The sequence below is a fragment of the Coregonus clupeaformis genome, chromosome 13 (genome assembly GCF_020615455.1).
Source record: "Coregonus clupeaformis isolate EN_2021a chromosome 13, ASM2061545v1, whole genome shotgun sequence".
NCBI lineage: Eukaryota > Metazoa > Chordata > Actinopteri > Salmoniformes > Salmonidae > Coregonus > Coregonus clupeaformis.
This window is the reverse complement of record NC_059204.1, coordinates 45219587-45243439: the sequence shown is the minus strand read 5'-3', so window position 1 is coordinate 45243439 and position 23853 is coordinate 45219587. Positions and strand designations below refer to the sequence as shown.

General features: G+C 44.3%; 2 protein-coding genes and 1 non-coding gene across 8 annotated transcripts; 2 read left to right on the top strand and 1 right to left on the bottom strand.

The window, feature by feature from the left end:
• Positions 1-1184: 1184 nt before the first annotated feature.
• Positions 1185-9548, top strand: LOC121579591 (dnaJ homolog subfamily C member 18). Of its 2 annotated transcripts, none has more exons than XM_041894324.1 (8): positions 1185-1784; positions 4274-4439; positions 4591-4736; positions 5013-5207; positions 6935-7047; positions 7453-7562; positions 7761-7933; positions 8084-9548. In XM_041894324.1, the coding sequence occupies exons 1-8, from the start codon at positions 1658-1660 to the stop codon at positions 8206-8208; spliced, it is 1155 nt and encodes a 384-aa protein (XP_041750258.1). In that variant the 5' UTR covers positions 1185-1657; the 3' UTR covers positions 8209-9548. The 2 variants fall into 2 exon arrangements, with proteins under 2 accessions (XP_041750258.1, XP_041750257.1); XM_041894323.1 differs by having other exon boundaries at positions 7450-7562.
• Positions 9549-13015: 3467 nt separating this feature from the next.
• LOC121579590 (bromodomain-containing protein 8) lies at positions 13016-23581 on the bottom strand. 5 transcript variants are annotated; one of them, XM_041894318.1, is made up of 20 exons: positions 23366-23581; positions 22619-22715; positions 22320-22389; positions 21761-21810; positions 21436-21558; positions 21223-21303; positions 21075-21139; positions 20533-20675; positions 20123-20314; positions 19884-19971; positions 19539-19685; positions 19110-19243; positions 18382-18847; positions 18222-18259; positions 17206-17456; positions 16998-17090; positions 16816-16884; positions 16424-16706; positions 14229-14273; positions 13016-13549 (listed from the first exon to the last, which is right to left on the bottom strand). In XM_041894318.1, exons 1-20 carry the CDS (start codon positions 23382-23384, stop codon positions 13490-13492), a joined length of 2514 nt encoding a protein of 837 aa, XP_041750252.1. In that variant the 5' UTR covers positions 23385-23581; the 3' UTR covers positions 13016-13489. The 5 variants fall into 5 exon arrangements, with proteins under 5 accessions (XP_041750252.1, XP_041750253.1, XP_041750254.1 ...); XM_041894319.1 differs by lacking the exon at positions 23366-23581 and adding an exon at positions 23132-23337; XM_041894320.1 differs by lacking the exon at positions 14229-14273.
• A 26-nt stretch (positions 23582-23607) lies between these two features.
• Positions 23608-23680, top strand: trnaa-agc. Its single transcript has one exon. It is a non-coding gene; the product is annotated as a tRNA-Ala (tRNA).
• Positions 23681-23853: the final 173 nt, after the last annotated feature.

Below are 23853 nucleotides of genomic sequence, written 5' to 3'. Positions count from 1 at the left end.
ATAATGCCATTTAGCAGACGCTTTTATCCAAAGCGACTTACAGTCATGCGTGCATACATGTTTTTGTGTATGGGTGGTCCCGGGGATCGAACCCACTACCTTGGCGTTATCATACAGTGGACATCTAAGCCTATAGGCCTATGCATGCAATGCCCTGATGCATGTAGTGCTCAAATCTCCGACAGCTGAACCACGAAATGACAATTATTGTTTAGGAAAGTAGCCAAAAAAACTATTTTAAAAAATAGGCTATAAAGTTTTGCATATGCTACACATCGAAACACAAGGAATAGTGTTTTATTTTATTTGTTATAGTCCGTTCTTAAGGACACGTAAATGTGGTTCATTTGGCCAATATTCCTCGTTTACCAAATGTCTGGTAAAATAAAATATTTCCGGTCACGTTGTCCAGCGTCAAATATTCTTAAAGGAAACCCTTAAATGTGCATATTGTTTTTATGCAGATTTTAGAATATTCGCATGAAAATCTGTCGCCAATTGGATGGAAATCTATTGACACCCTAAAGACTATGGCAAGTGCGCTAGTCCAGTGACACTTTGATTATGCCTGCACATCATGGTTCACCAGCAGCCCCAAACATCTAAAGAATAAACTACAGACTAGGGTTGAATATTTTCCCAGTATTTTGCAAATGTTCCATCCGGAAAATAATCACTTTTCTCCAGGGTAACCCTGTTTTTCCCGCCCAAACCGGAAGTGTAATTCTAAAGCATATAAAGCACATGTCTGGATTTGATTAGAGCTTTGATCGGCATGAAATTTAAGTCTAATGCTACCTGAGCCTGATGAGCCATACATTAAATACATTTTATGAGCCCTACATTAAATACATTTTATGAGCCCAAGTCCAAAAAAACACAAATGATTGTTCACTTATCCAATACATAGCCTATGATATAGGCTGCCGCACATTACGCGCGACAGAAAAACATAAAAGCCCATAGATGTAGCTATTTTGAAAAATAAGGTGACCCCGAAAGCCAGATATACAGTAGGTTTTACGTTGGGGAGGCGGCCGCATTTTTTTTAATGACACGTTGAGTTGGACCAGTCCCCCCCAGTACATTTCACTTACATATGAACAAATATGAATGACTGTTCAGACAATTATTAAATACAGGTTATTGCCACTTTTCTACTTTTACCTGGGGACTTTTATTTAGAACGTTTCCAAAATTCCGTGACCCGGAAGTGATTGGTTAGTGTCGTGGTAAAGAACCTGAAACAGACCAAGCCAGTTGAATAATGTCGTTATTTCATTTCTCTCAGTCATGCATGGATTTTTACTAGTTCCGTTTTGTCTGTCGACTTGTTGCAGTCGTCATCATCGCTATGATACCTGATAGTTACGGCGAAATCTCGTAGCTAACCGATTGCTAGCTAGCTTAGCTAACGTTAGCTTGTTATCTGGATGTAAACAAAGCTAGCTACCGTTAATTGAGTTGACATAAGTTACAACGTAGAGGTACTTCCGAACATAAGATAGCTAGCTAGCTTAGCTAAATTCTTAAAATTTCAGGCAGTCAACTGCATTTGTGTAGCGAGCGACTGTAGCTAATTGGGGTTGCAGGCCTCTGAGAATAAACTAACGGTAACAAGCTAGCTACAGTAGCTAGCCATCGAACAGCTGTCAAAATGGATAAAGCGGAATCAGATCGTTTGATAGAGAAAGCAAAGCTGTGCTTGCGGTCAGGGCGGAGAGAAAAAGCCCTTCAACTGTTGTATGAAGCCCAGAAAATATTTCCCAGCACTCGGGCCAGAGGTAAATGTCCCGTAATGGCCGTCTTGTTAGCCTTGCTTGCCAACTTGAATGTTAAAATAGAAAGTGCAACGTCTGTATCTTGTGAATGTGAATTGCATAATGTATGCTCGAATCAGCAAATGTGTTATGCATGTCATCTGAATATTTACAACATGGTAAGGCTTATAATATAAATAATATTTTTTGATAACGTGTTTGTGCCTGTAAGTGGATGTACTTTTACTAACCTGTAGGCCACACTACAATGTATAGCTATTGTAACTAGTCATGTTTCTTTCATTAACTTGCCGTGTTATTACTCAACCTGGAGGTGCAGCTGTCAGCCAGCCAAACTGGTTAGTTATTATTAACATACACTGAGTGTACAAAACATTTGGAGCACCTGCTCTTTCCATGACAGACTGACCAGGTGAATGGTATGGTCCTTTATTGATGTCACTTGTTAAATCGACTTAAATCAATGTAGATCATTGGTCACCAACCTTTTGAGTGAAGATCACAGAGTCAAACGCATTTTAACATGACTTAAACGTAAGCCTATGCAACATTAATCATTTAAAAACCATTTTGAAATTATATTTCAAAAAAATTTGATCACACTGGTAATAGATAATTTGTTGTATGTTACGTGTAAGGCACAGCTAACTGAGCATAATGCTTTTTTAGTTTACTGGACTGATGGCCTGCATCTGAGGGGAGGGAGCAGTAGTGAGGCTGCCTCTCACCGTCTCTCCCTCCCTCTGCTGAGAAAAGGAGACAGTCTTCCAGCTGATGGCGAAACATAAGAGCCAATTTATGCCTGATCCGAAAATGTGGTCAGAGGCGCTGTATGGGATGGTGTGACGCAGAGGCCAAATAGAGTGCGCATTGCCGTGCACCTCCCAAATGTTGTAACAATGCTGAGAGCTCTGTATAGCCTCATGTACCAATTCATGTTACTCCTATGACCAGAGAAAGTGAAATATTCCTGGATATTAAAAAAGACACAAGCTGCTAATAATAACAACATAAGCTTATCAGAACAATTAAAGGCTATGCATGGTCATTCCGCTTCTGCATTGGCCGTGCAGCATTCATGGTGGTATGGCCTCTGCAGAACTCAGGGCATTCCTACTTCTTGTGCTTTGCCAAGCAGCAGCAGAGCTGTTGTCAAGGAAGTGAGTTTGTGTTTATACAGGACCTCCCGCTCTCACCTACAATCAACCAATCATGTCAATGCGGAGCTATACAGAGCCATACAGAGCCCTCCACTTTGTTCCAACATTTGAGAGGCGCACGGCATGCAGTACAGGAGCTCAATTAGGCCTCTGCGTGCATCCGGAGGCTTCGCAATTGCGTCACACCATCAATACGGCGCCTCCGATATTTTCGGATCAAGCATAAATTGGCTGTTTGCTATACTCATTAATCGCAGCTGCAGTGCTGGTTGTAGCATTTTATGTCTTATAAAAGTGTTGAACAAAGTGTTGACAGTGCTGAATAACAACTTAAACATGAACTTACTCATAAAAACAGCAGCTCTTTGCTGTATTCTCTAGTGATGGTTTTGAAATCGCACAGTATCAAATTTGCTGCGTGTTCAAGGCTTTTTTTCCCCTTTATTTTTATTTTTTTACAGTCTAAGGCTTGAAAACTGTGCAGACACGGGGATCTGAGCTATTTGATTGGCCAGCGGTAGCCCTATAGGTGCACTTGATTTGCTCTCTGGGCCTGCCGGGTAGAGGGAGTTCTACCTTCAGAAACATGAAATGGTTCAAAATGGGAACACTGCCTTCCCGGCGACAGCGCGAAACGAATAAAAAAAATAGGAGCGCAAGGCTTTATCGTGTTTTTTTTTACAGAAATGCTTGGTGATGGACCAGTTGGTGACCACTGGTTTAGATGAAGGGAAGGAGACTGGTTAAAGAAGGATTTTTAAGCCTTGAGACAATTTTTTTTACATTTTAGTCATTTTAGCAGACGCTCTTATCCAGAGCGACTTGAGACATGGATTGTGTATGTGTGACATTCAGAGGGTGAATGGGCAAGACAACATATTTAATTGCCTTTGAATGGGGTATGGTAGTAGGTGCACCGGTGTGTGTGTCAAGAACTATAACGCTGCTAGGTTTTTCACGCTCAACAGTTTCCTGCATGTATCAAGAATGGTCCACCACCCAAAGGACATTCAGCCAACTTGACACAACTGCGGGAGTCAACATGGGCCAGCATCCCAGTGGAACGCTGTTGACACCTTGCCATGCCCTGACAAATTGAGGCTGTTCTAAGGGCAAAAAGGGGGTGAAACTCAATATTAGGAAGGTGTTCCTAATGTTTTGTACACACAGTGTAAGTAACTCATCTTCTGAAGACAAGAAGGTATTAGGTTAGGGAAATACATGTTTCAGGTACATAATGTTACTTACACACCAAAAGTTAGGCCTAACCAGACTGGCTGTTTCTTCTATTGATATTTACCCCCATGCCTGATCTCTCCCGTCTTCCCTCAGTGCTGATTGATGCCATAGTGAGGAACGGGAGCTCTGCTGCTCCAGAGGAGCCCCACATACCCCCGCCGCGTGGCTTTCGATCCAATGACGAGGGCGGGGATCGAGAGGAAGCATGCAACGAGGAGAAGAAGACCTACACAGAGGATCAGCGTCAGGGTGTTCTCAGGTACCTGCGTGATAAGGCCTACATTCATTTTGAGCACTTATAGATCTTCGCTACATTTGTCAAGATGTCCACCAAGTGAAAGTGCAACTGCACATTGTACCTTTGTGGTATCAGATGTCATGCTCATCTTTGTGGTGTTTGATCCATGCAGGATAAAGAAATGCAAGGACTTCTATGAGATCCTTGGCGTTCCCAAAGACTCTAGTGATGAAGATCTGAAGAAGGCATACAGGAAGCTGGCACTGAAGTTCCACCCTGACAAGAACTGTGCCCCGGGAGCCACAGATGCATTTAAAGGTAAAGGGATGCCTCTGTTACTGCTGTGTTTCCCCTGACCTGATCCAGGACTCATCTGATTCACATCTTCCTCCTCCTCTGGTCAAATTAGATGATCTTGTGAGCTAAAAAAAATATTATTAAAAAAATAGATGAATAAATAGGGCCACTGTACATTGTGGAACTGCTGGTGCAGATAACTAGCTCCTTAATTATCATGCTATTGTGCATCGAGTCAGACAACACCACACCAAGAGCATCAATCATAGGCCTGATAAGTATTTTGGTTCTCTGCAGCCATAGGCAATGCGTATGCAGTGCTGAGCAATGCTGAGCAGCGTCATAAGTATGACCAGTACGGAGAGCAGGCTCCCTCTGAGGGCAGCGCTCACGCTCGCCATGGACACTACCGCAACTTCAACAGGGACTTTGAGGCTGACATCTCCCCTGAAGAACTTTTCAACATCTTCTTTGGAGGAAGATTTCCCACAGGTAAGATATGTGTGTGTGTGTGTGGAAGTCAATGTTATTATAGTAAACTGAAACTAAGGGATTGATTAATTCCGTATCGCTGCAGTTCAGCTTTACAGCGTGATTGAAATTTAAAGGCAATGTTCCCACGTTAGCAGAGACTGCATTCACGGTAAATGCTGCATATGTCAGCTCAATCGGAAATTACCTTTACATTTATATTGCGTAAACTGTAACGCTTCAACGATACAGATTAAATAGAGCCCTAAAACTAATCATACAAACTTTTGTAACTTAAATAAAATTAAGAAACTCATTTTTTAAACTACTGAAACTAAGTAAAATTAAAGAAACATCAAATTATGTTCAGTTTTAGTTTATTTTCTTCTAAACTTTGGGCACAAATCGAATAGGGTTTAAGCTTCTTTTTTTCAGTGGGGTTTTCAAGCTTCTGAATCTGGCGGGTAAATGCTGCCAGGAGATGGCGATGTTTCAAATAGACCTAGCTTGTGCATCACTAGTCTCTCTAGACGGACAGGTAGCCACCCACAGTGTACCAATGTTCCTGCATACACCTCTGTAGAAGTGCCTGCATCAGTTGGGACAGAGAGGAGGAGTCGGAAATGGGACGAAGTGTCACCAGTGACATCACCGCTGTATCCGCTTGTTGCCCAAGTGTAAAACATCCCCGCCAGACACAACATAGTATCTAGCTAGCAAGCTGGAGAATGCAAAGGTTATTTTTAATGAGTGCATTTAGCAAATGGCTAGTTTGCGTCATCTACCTTCACTAAAACCAGTGCAAAGGCTTTGCCTGCAAACTTTGGTTTCTAATTGTGACATTCTGGCCCGTCTACCCAAACTCGTGATTTGTTGGGAGAGTTGTCTGTCTGAAGAGGACCCTCCCCTGAATTTTTTTTTCTTCTCCCCCTTTCAAAATGTCCAAGAGAATCCGACATCCTCCCCAGACCTAGCGCTGCTGTTGCCTAGGTCTGGGATTTCCGAGACTAGTGCATCACTATCACTATAGCTAACAAATGTGCCATGACTTCATTTGTTTTGTTTTTCCTCTTTCAGATAAAGGTACTTGATTCTTCTTACATATACTACTAAAGTTGAAAAAGCATTGGATTATTGTAAACATGGGCAAGTTTTCTTCCATATTTCTTGCACCAGTCTAGGCACTAATTATTTAAAATCACAATGAGATTGACTTGATAATTTAAACCTAACATATCAATTTGTATTACTGCCCCCAAGTGGCAAGAAGAGACATCCCCCCACAAATGAAATGATACAAAACAGAAACGTCTCTTAGCCTCCTACGACTAGTCTACTTTCTGTCCTTAAAACTAAAACTAGTAAATCGAGTCTGAAAACAAACTAAAACTGAACTCAAATTTCAAATAAACATTGAAAAGTCCAGTGTAGCTCAGTTGGTAGAGTATGGCGTTTGCAATGCCAGGGTTGTGGGTTCGATTCCCACGGGGGACCAGTATGAACAAAACAAAAATGTATGCACTCACTAACTGTAAGTCGCTCTGGATAAGAGCGTCTGCTAAATGACTAAAATGTAAAAACGAATATCAATAAAAATTAAAAACACAACTATAATAACCTTGGTGGAAGTGTGTGCATGTATGTGTCTGAAAGAGAGAGCTGGTGTTTGTGTGCGTTTCTCTCTTGTTGCTTTAATTTTGGATTGGCAGTTGTTTCATAGTAGTTAAGAGTATGTTCTGCTCCCTCAGGCAACATCCATGTGTACACAAACCGAGGAGCCACCTACTCTAACTTCTACCAGCCTCGTCGGCGACGTGCATATGAGAGGCGCGAGGAGGAGGTGGAGGAGAACCGCAGTCCGGTCAGTCAGTGCCCACATGAGGAATCTCCTAGAAACTCCCACCAGTTCACATCATAGATGTTCTGTAGCTGTGTGATTAACCAACAGGGCTACAGCTGATTTTCTATGGGCGTACAGTTTAACCCACATGGCTACAGCGTATGTATTCCCTATGTGCTCACAATGAATGCTGGGCTTTAAATTTAAAGCCACCATTCCTTAAGGTTGGGTTTTTGATCGTTTGTGCCATTAGATATTATTTCCCTCTATGCAGTGCTGCAATAGAAATGAGAACCGTATGCTGCTCCAAGAGGGTCCTAGAAACATTACTGCAGATTGATTTAAATGTATTTACAGGTACTGGTATATGGTGTGTTATGAACTTTTGCTTGAACATTTTCTTCTGGTTTTACCTTTCCTCAGCAGAACACCTTCACAGCCTTCCTGCAGCTTCTTCCTGTTCTGGTGCTGATCCTCATATCTGTTGTGACCCAACTGATGGCCACCAACCCTCCCTACAGTCTCTTCTACAAACCGTGAGTCCACCACATCAACCAAGCTTCTTGATGACATGTTTGTCTCTAAAGTAGACTGCATATGAACCTCATTCAGACTAGTTCCATGGTATCTGCTGGGTGCAGAGTGCATGAGGACCCTTAAGAGGGTGAGGTGTGATGGGGATTACCCTCTATAAGTCTGCCTGTAGTGGGACTGATTGTATGTTTGTCTTTCAGGGCCATGGGCCTGGTGGTCTCCCGGGAGACCCAGAATATGGGTGTGCCCTACTATGTGGACAAGGGCTTCCAGAAGGAGTACCATGGGGAGTCCCTGGAGGAGCTGGAGAAGACCATAGAGAGTGACTACATTGAACACCTGCAGAGCACCTGCTGGAAGGAGAAACAGCAGAGTAAGTCCAGCTGCAGTCAGATCCTGGCAGCTTGGTGCTGGCCCAACTGGAGACATGTTGACTGAGACAGCCACGCATGGTTTATTCATGTTGCAGAGTATGAATTTTATCCATATATTAGCTGATATGTTTTTCTCCATCCTCGTTCAGAGTCGGACTTGGCGAACCTTGCACAACTGTACCGTGATGACAGACTGAAGGCGAAGGCTGAGTCTCTGAAGCTGGACAACTGTGACAAGCTGTACCGCTTTGTGGGCCGGCAGAGAGGAGAATGAGGGGCTTAGACAGGAGGAGAGGGAGGCATCTCTTTCCAGCTGGGAATTCTACACTTTACTCATTTAATATTGTTTATTTATTTTATTTATTTAATCGGGTCACTTTTTTGAAGAATTGTCTCTTCTCTCTGGTTAGAGCACAGTAGCAGCCAAAGCCGTTTTGAATTGAAACATTGTGCCGCCTCCTCTCGGATTGAAGAAAGTGGAGGCGCATATACTGTAAGCTGCCAACCCTGGCTCTGTGTAGATAACATGAAGCCCAGCCTGGCTGGCTCTGGGATTGTTGTATTGATGTACGGGAGCCTTGTTTCTACTTCCTTACATTAAGGAATATGGGCTTGCTTACAAGGTTTGAGAATATGGTTCTGTTCACATGTACACTTTCTGTTAGTCACCTATTTGAAGCATGTTTAGCATTGGTGGTTACTCATTTATTTTGATCTTGGTTTCTGTGGCGTGAGTTAAATTGGAGTATATTGAGTAGGTCTTGGGAAAGAACATAGCTAGAGCAGTGAGTTAATTTTTAATTGGAAATAACGTTTTAATTGTGAAGAAAGAAGGCAAGGACCTGAAAGCCACTAACTTCTAGAAAAGGTTCAGATAGAGAGGCAAACGACGTGAGATTCTATTTGAAAAGACAGATCTATATTGTCTTAAACCGTGAAGGAAAATGTGTAGATTTGCCGTGCTGTTTAGAGAAACAAAGCATGGCAAGAGCTATATATCTCTAGCATATTAGATCCACTTACAATTTAACTGCGGATGTCTGTTTTATGTGAAGACTGATGCATTGATCTGTTTTTATTTGATTTTGCTGTGCATTAAGACTTTGCCAAACAGCGTTGCTGTAGTTGTATTTATTGTCCATTGGTCATTTTGGTTCATTCGAGCACATTTTGATGCTGTTTTATTTTGAACCTGCCACCCTACGTCCCTGATGCATGCATATTTTATCCATGTCCTTGTGTTAAACATCAGGTGCTCAGTCAACAGCTACACTGTAAAAGACTATTGAGCAATCCACACATCCTCCCTATTCATGTAATCGACTTACTTTACTAAGATCCTTTAAACATGTTTAGGTTTTGTTCAGTAATAATTTAAATCTTCTAACGCTTGACCTTCCTTTAGTCAGATCATAAATCCAGCAGACGGAGGGTTAACAGCCACACTAATGACTAGTGGCAGACCAGCAGGATGGGGATGGGGCAGTAATGGATTACAGAATAGACCTGATGCTAACTGGAGACCCAGTGGCCTCTTGGCTAAACTCTGGTGTCCAGTTGATTTGTGCTGCCAGAGCAGGTTTTCAAGCTGGTTTAATAAAATGTTAAAAAATCCCTTGGTGTCTCTGGGGAGCTTTTGTTTTGGTTCCTGATGCTATTACTCTCACCCATTTCCTACTAATTCAGATTCATTTACATTTTAGTTATTTAGCAGACGCTCTTATCCAGAGCGACTTACACTTAGTGAGTGCATACATTTTTTCATACTGATTCAGTGTTTAAGAGTCACATGTACAGGGTTACAGGTGTGATTGCAGGGTACAGTGAAAATCTTAGGCTTTGAGCTCCAACATGCAGGACTAGTAAAATAAAACAATGAAAATGGTAATAGAACTCTATTATATATATATATACATATACAGTGGGGAGAACAAGTATTTGATACACTGCCGATTTTGCAGGTTTTCCTACTTACAAAGCATGTAGAAGTCTGTCATTTTTATCATAGGTACACTTCAACTGTGCGAGACGGAATCTAAAACAAAAATCCTGAAAATCACATTGTATGATTTTTAAGTAATTAATTTGCATTTTATTGCATGACATAAGTATTTGATACATCAGAAAAGCAGAACTTAATATTTGGTACAGAAACCTTTGTTTGCAATTACAGAGATCATACATTTCCTGTAGGTCTTGACCAGGTTTGCACACACTGCAGCAGGGATTTTGGCCCACTCCTCCATACAGACCTTCTCCAGATCCTTCAGGTTTCGGGGCTGTCGCTGGGCAATACGGACTTTCAGCTCCCTCCAAAGATTTTCTATTGGGTTCAGGTCTGGAGACTGGCTAGGCCACTCCAGGACCTTGAGATGCTTCTTACGGAGCCACTCCTTAGTTGCCCTGGCTGTGTGTTTCGGGTCGTTGTCATTCTGGAAGAACCAGCCATGACCCATCTTCAATGCTCTTACTGAGGGAAGGAGGTTGTTGGCCAAGATCTCGCGATACATGGCCCCATCCATCCTCCCCTCAATACGGTGCAGTCGTCCTGTCCCCTTTGCAGAAAAGCATCCCCAAAGAATGATGTTTCCACCTCCATGCTTCACAGTTGGGATGGTGTTCTTGAGGTTGTACTCATCCTTCTTCTTCCTCCAAACACGGCGAGTGGAGTTTAGACCAAAAAGCTCTATTTTTGTCTCATCAGACCACATGACCTTCTCCCATTCCTCCTCTGGATCATCCAGATGGTCATTGGCAAACTTCAGATGGGCCTGGACATGCGCTGGCTTGAGCAGGGGGACCTTGCGTGGGCTGCAGGATTTTAATCCATGATGGCGTAGTGTGTTACTAATGGTTTTCTTTGAGACTGTGGTCCCAGCTCTCTTCAGGTCATTGACCAGGTCCTGCCGTGTAGTTCTGGGCTGATCCCTCACCTTCCTCATGATCATTGATGCCCCACAAGGTGAGATCTTGCATGGAGCCCCAGACAGAGGGTGATTGACCGTCATCTTGAACTTCTTCCATTTTCTAATAATTGCGCCAACAGTTGTTGCCTTCTCACCAAGCTGCTTGCCTATTGTCCTGTAGCCCATCCCAGCCTTGTGCAGGTCTACAATTTTATCCCTGATGTCCTTACATAGCTCTCTGGTCTTGGCCATTGTGGAGAGGTTGGAGTCTGTTTGATTGAGTGTGTGGACAGGTGTCTTTTATACAGGTAACGAGTTCAAACAGGTACAGTTAATAGAGGTAATGAGTGGAGAACAGGAGGGCTTCTTAAAGAAAAACTAACAGGTCTGTGAGAGCCGGAATTCTTACTGGTTGGTAGGTGATCAAATACTTATGTCATGCAATAAAATGCAAATTAATTACTTAAAAATCATACAATGTGATTTTCTGGATTTTTGTTTTAGATTCCGTCTCTCACAGTTGAAGTGTACCTATGATAAAAATTGCAGACCTCTACATGCTTTGTAAGTAGGAAAACCTGCAAAATCGGCAGTGTATCAAATACTTCTTCTCCCCACTGTATATACACACACAGTGCATTTGGAAAGTATTCAGACCCCTTCCCTTTTTCCAAATGCTATGTTACAGCCTTATTCTAAAATTGATTAAATAAATAAAAATGTCCTCAATCTATACACAATACCGCATAATGACAAAGCGAAAACAGGTTTTTAGAAATGTTTGCAAATTTATTACAAATAAAACAGATACCTTATTTACATAAGTATTCAGACCCTTTGCTATGAGACTCAATTGCGCTCAGGTGCATCCTGTTTCCATTGATCATCCTTGATGTTTCTACAACTTGATTGGAGTCCACCTGTGGTAAATTCAATTGATTAGACATGATTTGGAAAGGCACACACCTGTCTATATTAGGTCCCACAGTTGACAGTGCATGTCAGAGCAAAAACCAAGCCATGAGGTCGAAGGAACTGTCCGTAGAGCTCCGAGACAGGATTGTGTTGAGGCACAGATCTGGGGAAGGGTACCAAAAGATGTCTGCAGCATTGAAGGTCCCCAAGAACACAGTGGCCTCCATCATTCTTAAATGGAAGAAGTTTGGAACCACCAAGCCTCTTCCTAGAGCTGGCCGCCCGGCCAAACTGAGCAATCGGGGGAGAAGGACCTTGGTCAGAGAGGTGACCAAGAACCCAATGGTCACTCTGACAGAGCTCTAGAGTTCCTCTGTGGAGAAAGGGAGAACCTTCCAGAAGGACAACCATCTCTGCAGCACTCCACCAATCAGGCCTTTATGATAGTGGCAAGACAGAAGCCACTCCTCAGTAAAAGGCACAGGACAGCCCGGTTGGAGTTTGCCAAAAGGCACCTAAAGGACTCTGACCATGAGAAACAAGATTCTCTGGTCTGATGAAACCATGATGGACTCTTTGGCCTGAATGCCAAGCGTTACGTCTGGAGGAAACCTGGCACCATCCCTACGGTGAAGCATGGTGGTGGCAGTATCATGCTGTGGGGATGTTTTTCAGTGGCAGGGACTGGGAGACTAGTCAGGATCGAGGTAAAGATGAAAGGAGCAAAGTACAGACATCCTTGATGAAAACCTGCTCCAGAGCGCTCAGGACCTCAGACTGAGGCGAAGGTTCACCTTCCAACAGGACAACGACCCTAAGCACACAGCCAAGACAACGCAGGAGTGGCTTCGGGACAAGTCTCTGAATGTCCTTGAGTGGCCCAGCCAGAGCCCGGACTTGAACTCGATCTAACATCTCTGGAGAGACCTGAAAATAGCTGTGCAGCGACGCTGGGGTCTGAATACTTTCCGAATGCACTGTATATACACTGGTGTTACACCCGAGCTTATGCCGGGATTCAGTTAGTTCATACCTTGTCGACAATGTGCCATTTTAAAAGGTAATTTTCGCTTGAGCTGACATGCAGCATTTACCATAAATGCGGTCTCCACGAACTTGGGAATATTGCCTTTAAATAGCTTATTGTCGACAGTGCTCGAACAGATTGCCTTAGAATCTCCGGCCTTAGTCCTTTTTGTTGGATTTCTTTAAAACAAAAACCACACACTACCTGGTTTGCTAAGTTAGGGGACCACAATCTTGCAACAAATATTTATTGTTTTGAAACATTCATTGCCTTTAAAAAGGCACCATATGTACACAAAGGGACATGCCTGTACAATACTATACAAAGAACTTAAAAACATGAAACACATACACAATGCAAGGTATATAAGTTGTGTTGACAGACACGTACAGTACGACCCTAATCATCTCATCCAGTCAACGGTTCCTCGCTCAGTTTATCTACGTCACAATGCCCTGCTCATTTTAAGAGGGGACTCGATTCAGGAGTTGGAGTTTGTGTTTCTCAGTGCTGGGGTTGCGTTTACTCTAAACTGCAATTCAGGAATTGTATTGCTCTCAGCGAGACATACCATGTCCAGTTGAAGTGAGAGGACATGAAACGACATTGACCCCGACTGTGGTGTCCTTCAGTACCTTAATCAACTGGGACATGACCATGGATAGAGGATCCTCCATCCAGAGTCATCTGCAGGTGCTCCCTGCAGCTCATTTCTTCATCTTCAGGTCAGCTTCTATGGCACAACGGCGCCCCCTGGTGCCCCCATCCTGTAAAGGCAAAGAGAGGAGACGGGTTAACTCTGGTCCAAAGCCATCAGAAGCTAGAAAAACTAGCCATCACCCTAGACAACACCGGACAGACTGGCCCTCATATTTAGTGTTTGTTTGAACATGATAGGAAACATGGTTCAACATTTAGATTCAATGCAACTTGCAAACACGTGTCAATTAGCTTGTGTGCATGAAAGTAAGCAAGCCAATTTGTATCTATGCCTGCATGTGTTTGTAGGAGTGTGTGTGTGTGAGAGAGAGAAAGAGGGAGAGAAAGAGAGGAAATGTAAAAAAGAGAATACTATAGAGCAGGGGTATTCAATTTGCCTGCCTACCCATCCATATCGCTCCGGCCAAACGCCACGCCCACTAACGTTTCTCCTCCACGATGAGTCTGGATTTGCTTCTCGAATGCAAACACATTCTGACCACTCTGATTGGTCCCAGAAACCGATGGGCTGGGCCAGAGCCGGCCTACACGAATCACGTCATTTTGACATCAGCACAAATGACTTCCAGGGTAGCAGGTTCAGAATGACGCATGGAGCGATCGATAGAGCAGCGAAATCAAATTCAGGATGAGTCGTCAGGCAAGTATTCAATCTGACCTGGGGCCAGAATGCAAATACCCTAGCTGTAGTCTTGACAGGTCATAACCTGCAGACTGGGTACTTACAAAGAGAGAGAGAAGGAAGGCAGGAGAGGCCATGGGGACACTGTCCTGTGAGAGGACAGAGGATAGTCAGAGAGAGGGAACAAAGACACAGAACAAGGAAAGAAGAGGAGCAGTGGAGCACACACACTGACGACACACTGACGACACACTGACAACACACTGACAACACACTCCAAAAGAGAACTGCATTAAAGAAAGATGCACCTAATTTCTCTGATGGGTCTATCGTATACAGAAAAAACATGAGGGTATAAAATAAGTGAACACCACTACTCATGGACACTAAATACCGTATAAAATATAAACCTGTTGGAACACATAATGAAGCAGGACCCATCTTCTCACAGGAGTGGTCCAAGAACTGACCCAACTCCTTTACTTAAATACAGGTGGGGAACCAATTCCTCACTTGGATTGTGAAGATATCGTTGGAGCCTTTGTGATGAACTAAATATAAGCATCCCATCTTAAAACTTGAACTGCAATATGCAACAACATGTATCATGTGACTTTTGGCCATATGTGAAATTCTGTAGCATTGCAAAAATACTTGAGTTTGAAATACTATAATATAATACTCTTACCAAAAATGTTTCTCTTTAATTTACAATCTGTAGAAACTATGCGAATAGAAAGGTTCAGAACTTTTGTGAAACATCACAGCACAGTGAGAAAATATATGGCAGCTAGAAATCAAACCTGGATGGGAGGGGTTGAGGGTAGCTGAAGGATGGGACTAAAAACAAACAAAAGATAACTAATGTAAAATATACTGTGTCTGTAAAATGCATATAGTATGTATAAACTGGAAGTAGAAGCCTAAGTGTTGTTGTCCATTAGTTTACTCCAATTAAGGGAGGGGTGGTAGGGTTACGGGCAAATAATAAGGAAGGAAAATATATTTAAAAAATACATATTTAAAATAATATATATATTATTATTTTTAAACATAAGGGGGATTGGAAATGATGCAGACAACTACTCTGATAGAAGCCACAATCTATATGCAATATTAAAGATGATCCACCCCCTAAAATAAATATTTTAAAAATACTATAATACAAATTGGATCTGTTGCACTAAATCCAAAATAACTCATTCTAAACCCCCCTAAACCTTGACCCTCTCTCCTGCTTAGAGACTATCTACCAGCCAGAGACACTGGAGAGGAACACAAGGTTGGAGTGCTGCCATGGCTATGTCTTTACACACATTGATGCAATGAAGTGGGGTACACACACACACACACCGCACACACATACACCCACACAAACAACACAGATACACACACAGATCAATGAAGCCAACACACACAAGTGTAGACACAGAGGCCGTGAAAGGATGAAGGATGAGAAAGAAAGAAAGAAAATATCAGTGTGTGTGTGTGTATCAGATTGCCAGTTGAGAGAGTTGAGAGAAATTGAACCGGATTACATATGCATTGCCTTCCCTCAACTGTCACTAGTATCTCTGACATTGATTCGCACTGTACTGGTACTGATCTTGTATATAGTGTAGTTTCTGGTGTGTATTTCTTTCATATGACTTAGTATTACTGCATTGTTGAGGAAGAGCTTGCAAGCAAGCATTTCACTGCACTGTTTACACCTGCTGTATCCTGTGCCCGTGAGAAATCAACTTTGATTTGATTTCAACTGCGTGGACTCGCAGTGATCTTTGTCTCGCGTTGTCGCTATATCTGCACAGGTATGGGTGCAGTGCATGTGTTTGACTATTTTGTGTTCTTGTCTGTAATGCAATTCAACAGTATTAGCAGTATTATCTGAGGGAGTCAGGTTCCTATCTACTATCATGAGTTTATCACCATCTAAGCCCATGAAGCCCACCAACAGTATGGTCTCCATCCATGGCAACTCAGAATGGAGAATAGTGAAGGATGTCAGTGGTGAAATGGATCAAATGAACACCAAAGCACATGATCATGCGTTAGGAAGACACCATGGCTGACATACATGTACCCTCCTATAAAATCTAGGAGAGGGTCTAGCTGCCTTCCAAAGGTAAGAGACTTATGTCATTTCCTTTTACAGTTAAACGGATCCCTAATCCGTCTCTTCTTTCATCCCCAAATCCTCACTTTCCTTTCCTCTCCTAGACTCTCCATTCCCCCTACTCTCTCCTCTCATTCCTATCTAAAGACCCTCTATCCCGTGCGGTCCCACTGAGAGGAGCACCTTGTCCGAGGGGTCCTGTTTGCGGGTGCTCTCCCGGCCCCTCAGGCTCTTGGCGCTGATGCCCGACTCGGAGGTCTGCATGATGAGCTGTGTGGCCAGGTACTGCTGGACCTGTTCCAGGACGTCCCTCTGCATCTCCAGGGCCATGTGGAACACGTCGTGGTCACAGCTGTTGTACATCACCGCGTTCTGGAACATCAGCATGATGTCCCGCTGGAACTCTGCCGTGGTGCGGATCAGACCTGTCTCAATGTTTTTCTTAATGGTGGACAGGTCCATGGGCCTGGGGTGGAGGAGAAAGGAGGGGTCAGATTGTCCAACAGATACACTAAATGGGGAGACCAAGCCAGCAGAGAAAGCACCTGTCCCCTGTGTCAGTGGTCAGTGCTTACCTGTGCACAATACTGTGGTACCCCGGGGCAATGTCATCAGTCACAGGCTGCAGGAAGACATTAGCATACCTGCACCAGGAAAACAGCATGGACATCACTTTCAGAAGCTGAAATGAGAGGCAGGGTGCATGGTGCAGGCAGGGTCCTGTTGTAGACCTGGGTTTCATGAGTGAGATTGTTACCTATGATTGGCGGCTGCTCGCCATACCAGCATGATAGCTTTCTTCCAGATCTTCTGTGCCTGTATGGCCTCCTGGTCCTCACTGCACATTGAACTGCATAGCAAAGGAAGAAGGGGAGAGAGAAAGAGAGGAGTTTTGACATGATATACACATGCTTGGTGGTGTGTGTGTGTGTGTGTGTGTGTGTGTATGTGTGTGTGTGACTCACAACTGGGAGGAGGCAGGGCTGCTGGGGATAGAGTCTGCGGTGGTGTGGAGCTGCAGAGAGGAAGAGGCTGTGTGCAGACTATAGCTGTCCTCACTCTCACTGGCTGGGGGCTCCAGCTCCGTCTCCCCTTCTGCCTCCGACAGGAAGGCCTCCGGCTCGTCTCCGTCCCCCTCCTCATCCCCCCCATCCAGGCCCTCTTTAGTCTCTGAGGCACTCCTCTCCTCTCCGTCGCTCACCCCCTCCTCTTCCTCCTTCACATGCAACACAGGTACAGAGAGATGGGGAGAGAGACTGAGTTAGATACCTACAGTAGAAAAGAGGAGAATCCTTTGTCTTCCTAATATTGAGCAAATTACACTCATTGGAGTATCTCACACTGGATTTGAAAAAGCACCTGCAAGTGTTATGTGTGGGATGTCAAATTAATGAAAAAATGATCTGATTACTTCTCCTTGCCATTATCATTATCTGATGATTCACCATTTATACCTGATGTACTGACCTGTTGCACCCTCTACAACCACTGTGATAATTTTTTGACCATGCTGGTCATCTATGAACGTTTGAACATCTTGAAGAACAATTTGGCCGTAATGGCCTTGTACTCTTATAATCTCCACCCGGCACAGCCAGAACAGGACTGGCCACCCCTCAGAGCCTGGCTCCTCTCTAGGTTTCTTCCTAGGTTCGTGCCTTTCTAGGGAGTTTTTCCTAGCCACCGTGCTTCTACATCTGCATTGCTTATGTTTGGGGTTTTAGGCTGGGTTTCCGTATAAGCACTTTGTGACATCTGCTGATGTAAAAAGGGCTTTATAAATACATTTGATTGATTGATTGATGATAAGACAGGACATGTGGAAAAACGTTTTTTTGCTAACTTATGATGGGGGTCCCTGAGTCGCCGGTTTGCCTTGGTGGGGGTCCCTTGGCAAGAAAAGGTTGAAGACCCCTGTTCTAACACAAGAATAACAGGTCTCAGCACAAGACCCCTGTTCTCTCCTCAGTGGGACGTGTACCTTGGAGTGTCCTCTTGTCATGGGGTCACCCTCAGAGTCTAAGGGAGAAAGTGAAAGTGAAAAGAGAGAAACAGGAAGTCATGCTAAGAACATAACAGGTTGGTGTTGGCACCTGTATGACTGTCAGTTTGATGTGCCAGGGCTATGAGTGGGTGTATACCTGCATGTGGTGTATCAGCTCCTTGCTGCGTCCACTCTTCACTCTCACACTTGATGGTAGCATGGGGAGAGACGGGGCTTCCCTCCCCATCGGCCCCGCCCATGACCCCATGCTGCAGACGTGCGCCAATAGCCTGGCTGTGCTCCAGCATCATAGAAGAGCAGGAGGAGGGAGGAAGGCCACTGATGCCCAGGGGGTGTGGGTACCCTGAGGTACAGTTGTCCTGGCTGTCACATGCAAAGGCCCCACCCCGTATCTCCAGGACCTCCCTCTTCACCTCCAGACTGCCGTGGAGGGAGGGGTATGAGGAGGCTTGTGGGGCCCTGGTAGGGGTGGCAGGGTTAGACTCAGGGGGCTTGAAGGGGCCTGGCTCCCAGGGGCCAGACAGGGCGTGGCCCGTCTCCTCACACAGGGACAGAGCGGCCTCCACTGCAGCCGCATCCAGAGCCTCTGCATTCTCATCACCCTATAGGACAAAAGAGGTCAGAGCCTGTCACTTGATTTTTATATTTTTAGTCATTTAGCAGACGCTCTTATCCAGAGTGACTTACAGGAGCAATTAGGGTTAAGTGCCTTCCTCAAGGGCACAGACAGATTTTTCACCTAGTCAGCTCGAGGATTCAAACCAGTGACCTTTTGGTTACTGGCCCAACACTCTTAAACGCTAGGCTACCTGCAAAACAGGTATCAATCAATGTTTTTAGGTGTGTGAGGCGGAGGACGAGCACCTTATCCTCGATGATGGCGATGATGTCCCCCACTGTCTCCAGGTCCAGTTCATCTCCCATGTAGGGCACCGTCACTAGACCCTCTTCTGTACCCTCCCCTGGGCCAGGCTGGGAGGCCTCTACCTCATCCCCTCCTATACACACACACACGCACACACACACACACACACACAGGTAGTATTAACAGCCTTATAACATGATCCATATTCAATCTCTGCGTAAAGACAACAGATGGAGGACATGATCATGGTGATGTGCTTCACGTTCATGTCGGAGATGAGATGGACTGAGACGCCACGTACAGTAGTGTGACGGTCAGCTGACAGACACAGAAAAGATGCTGGGGAGGAAGTAACGAAGAAAGAATGAAGAGGATCTGTGATTGTACAGTGTAGAAGCAGAGAGAGGGAGGGAGGGAACGGGAGAGACCTGTGTGTAGTGAGGCGGGGGAGTCCATAGTGGGGGGTGCAGCAGCTGTGAGAAGGGCACTGGAGGAGTCTGTGCTGCTGGCCAAGGAGCCCAGCGGAGCTGAGAACTGAGGCCCAGCCTCCAGCAGACGAGAAAGTGTAGGGGCACCTAGCGCACACGGACACACACACACAGCGTACAGAGCCTTGATCTAGTCACAAATGCCACACTAAGCAATACTACATTTTAACTATTTGACTACCTAGCAAAAACAAACATGGACCGGTACACATCTGCAAACATTCTAGAAGCAAGCTTTCTGCTGGGTGTTTATGCAAAAGCATAAGTGTGAGTGGGTATGTGTACCTGTTGCTAGACAGCCAGGGAGAATGGAGGCTGTGAGCTGTAGGTCATGTGCTATTGTCATATTACCAGGCAGGTCACCATCTCCAACCTATGAGACAAACACAGCACTCTGTAACTGCAACAGGAATCATCTGACGATGAGTCTAAGATGTTGAAATGGCTATGGGTTTGGACGTTTTTAAATATTATGGAAGTGAACAATCCCTATGGCATAATACAGTGTTTCCTCTCAGACATACCAGTCTGGGGCTTGTGGGTATGAGACTGCCTTTCTTCAGTAGCTCAGAGAGGAGAGGGGATGGTGGTGGCGTGGCTTTCTGGCCCAAGATCTTCTTTTGTGGGGAGTCATCCAGAAGAGTGCCCAGGCCTGACTCTGCACCACCCAGCCCACCGGCCTCAGTCAGGGGCATGAACCCTGCTGCTTCTGGGGCCTACGGAGAGGAGGGGAGAAAATGAAAGTTGGGAAAAGGGAAAAGGAGGGATATAACATGGGAGAGAGGCAGGCAGACCGAGGAAAAGGCATTTTGTGTAGCATGTGGCAGCACATCAAATTGACATGGACAAAAACAGAATGTTTTTACTGAACTCCAATCATCTCTCTACCTGCCCCTGCCCCTGCCCCGTTCCCCTGTAGCTGACAGGGACTCACAGTCACTGAGGTGCTGGGGTCCTCGGGTGTGTTCTGGGGTGTGTCCCCTTGGCAGAACTCGAGGCTTGGCGAGCCGCACCCCGGGGGAGAGCGCACGGTCACACTGGGCACTCGTTTAGGGGTGTTCTTCACCGCCTGTCTGGCTGGAAGGGGGGTGGGGCGGCGGGGTGAGACTGTTCTTAGTTTGACCAATCACACTACAGTTGATCCACTAATTACTTTGACCACCTTTTGTGGCTGTGTACAAATCTATCTCAGCCTTAGATATACTTTCTGATAGAGCTCCTCATCCAAACCCCTTGGTATGATTTGTATTTCAACATCCCCTGTGGGTATATTGAATCATTGAAGAAACACAAAATAAATCTGAATCAACCTGTATACTACCTGGTATATTGAGTTCTACAAGGTTTGCAATAAGACTGATACAAAGGGGTGCCTAAGGAGCAATAGCAGGAAATACTGTTATATTTACTGAGTAGATAAAGAAAAGCTACAGGCAAAAGCAGCTTGTGGTGTGCATGAAGTGGGTTATCTTTTACCTAGATAGGCTGTATCTGTGGCCTTTCTTTTCATGTCTGCCTCCTCCTCTTCCTGTTTCTTCTTCCTGACAGGCACAGAAAGTATTTTTCAGAAAAATACAAATAGACAGGTAATTAGATACAGAAATAGTAACAGGAAGTCTCATACTGCACAATCTCTCCCCATAGCTCCTCTAGTTTGGAGTCCAGGTGCCCAGCTTGGATCAGCTCTGCCTCTTTCTTCAGCTTCCTGTGAATGCAGCAGATCAACAACTGACATCAGAGTTGGGTCAATAAAGTAGCAGCAAAGATCTACTAAAGGCCATGAGTCTCTTGAGTAGATAGTCCCACTTCTATCAGAGATTGCACAAAGTCTGTGTACCTGTGCTTCTCCTGTGTGTCTTTGATCAGTCTCTTCAGCTCATCAATCCTCTCTGCCGTGAGCCTGCGGACTATCACATCCTCCACTGTCTCCACCACCTCACCTTTCTCACCACGCTTCCGTCTGGTGAGAGATACCGTGTCATAAACATAAACCATCCAGACAAGATCGTGTCATCCATAAACCAATGCCTGCCCCCTTCAGACTAACACACTATCCATGTTCTCCAACCCCCTCTGAACATAGGAAATGCACCAGAAGAACCATCACAGATCCAGCCACACACAGGAAAATACATCAACATAACAGTTACTGCTGTGCTCACTTTGGAGTCTCTGTCGTCTCCAGGAGTTCCGAGTACTGGGAGGCACAGTGCTATATGAAAAGAGAGATAGGGAGAGAGAAGAATAAGGCAGTTATTTCCTTTAATTCAACAGGCTGCATTTACACTGAGTGTACAAAATATTAAGAACACCTTTCTAATATTGAGTTGCACATTTTTTTTTATATTTTAGAATCTCCCTGACTGTCTAGTATTTATTTTGCTGATTGTTAGTTCTCAAAGATGATCTTGTTTAAAAAAATATATTGCTCAATTACATTTTCTACATACTTTTATCTGGTTTTAGTTGTTTAACTTTACACTGAAAACATTTAACCATCCCAAAAATTATTATCAAAAAATACAAAATTATATATAGTGGTGTGCTGCTGTTAAATGCAGGGGAAACGTTGAAGGACCCATGCCACCTATCTCACTCAATCAACCCTTTCGGCAAGAGTCCATAAGGTTACTGCATTGTGGGCACCAAAGACAAATATCTTTCAGATGCTATCATCAGGTTCTTGTTTGTCCATGGTGTTCATCTAGAAGCATATCCTACCTTCTGTGAGAACCAGTCAGGGGGTCGTCCTGGCTCTGCAAATGGTTTGATGGCTCGACTGACAGACACCCTGTGGGTGTAGATATCCTATTATTGCATCATCACAATTCCTATTCGACTGACCAGTGCTATTCCAAAATCTTTCCTCACATAATCAATTGGGGACAATTAGCCTATTGCTTGTTTCCATTCATGGAAGTCTTACTCAGTGAAAGTTGGTGGCTGGCTAAGATTCGACTGGTCTGTCCAAAAAAATTGGTACAGTAACATGATGTAGGTAGACAAGCCTGCTGCATTACCAGTTCTGGTCCCCACTCTTCATGACAGAGGTGGCCAAGCACAGCTTCTCCCTCACCGACCATGGCTCCGTTGGCCCCATCGCAAGCAACTTGTGTTCTGCAGATAAGGAGTGGATGGGGGGGGCACTTATTAGTCAGGACAGGTAATATAAAAAAAAAATACAATTTATGGTAATCACATAATATTTTACAGGTCAGCATGTCCCAAGAGCCTGCAAAACAAATCCCATTGTGTCAACTAACAATTATGAAAGAAGCTCTCAGATAAATAACTAAGCAGGTTAGGCCACACTGAATACCAAGACTCTACCCCATGTACGGGGGGGTGAAAATAAATGTTGCGCTAGCTAGACCTAGCTACCACCTTGAGAGCAGTGTTACGAAATGCCCTACGAATGTTTCAAAAGTCATGAAGCACCCATATCAACACCTTTCTAAGCGGACATATGAAACAATGAACTTCCGCACAAATACGCACAAGCACCTACTAGCAATGTTTTGCTGGTGACTTACTATAGCTAACTAGCGAGCTTCTGCTAACTGGTCAGCTAACGAAGAGAAGAGTGAGCCATTCATTCAAAGCTCGTGCTAGCAGGGGTAGGCTAGTAAGAATTCACCGATTTGCAAAGCCGTCTAACTTTAGATCAATCACATGACTATCGTGTGCAAACGGTTCATGAACACTTGGTTGCCATGCATTAAAAAGCATTTACAGTATCTAATTTGACAGCAGGCTCATTTACTCACTTCCAACCCCGCTCGCCATCTTCTTGTCATACAATTACTCCACCCACCCAATCTGACTCAGTACAGTATAAACCAAATTAGATCATTCAGATGAAAAAGGGAAATATTGATTTTGCGTAGACTCACTGCGGATGCCGCTGTGTAGTACTAATATGTACATTAACTGAACTATGTACAGCGCCATAGTGATGTATCTGAGAATTATACGTTTATAACCTCGTGTGGTCCCCTACCGACACATCGGGGGATTAGCTCAAATGGTAGAGCGCTCGCTTAGCATGCGAGAGGTAGCGGGATCGATGCCCGCATCCTCCACTCTTTTGTGAATTAAAGGAATGCTCACCTTGATATTCCATCTTCTTGAAATTATTTCCATTTTAATTAGATAGATCCCCTGGCCTGTGTACAATGAATATATATATATTTTTATTCCTCTCTGTATGGAAGAGGTCGGGAGTCGGGACATATGGCACAGGTGGTGTGTGGCC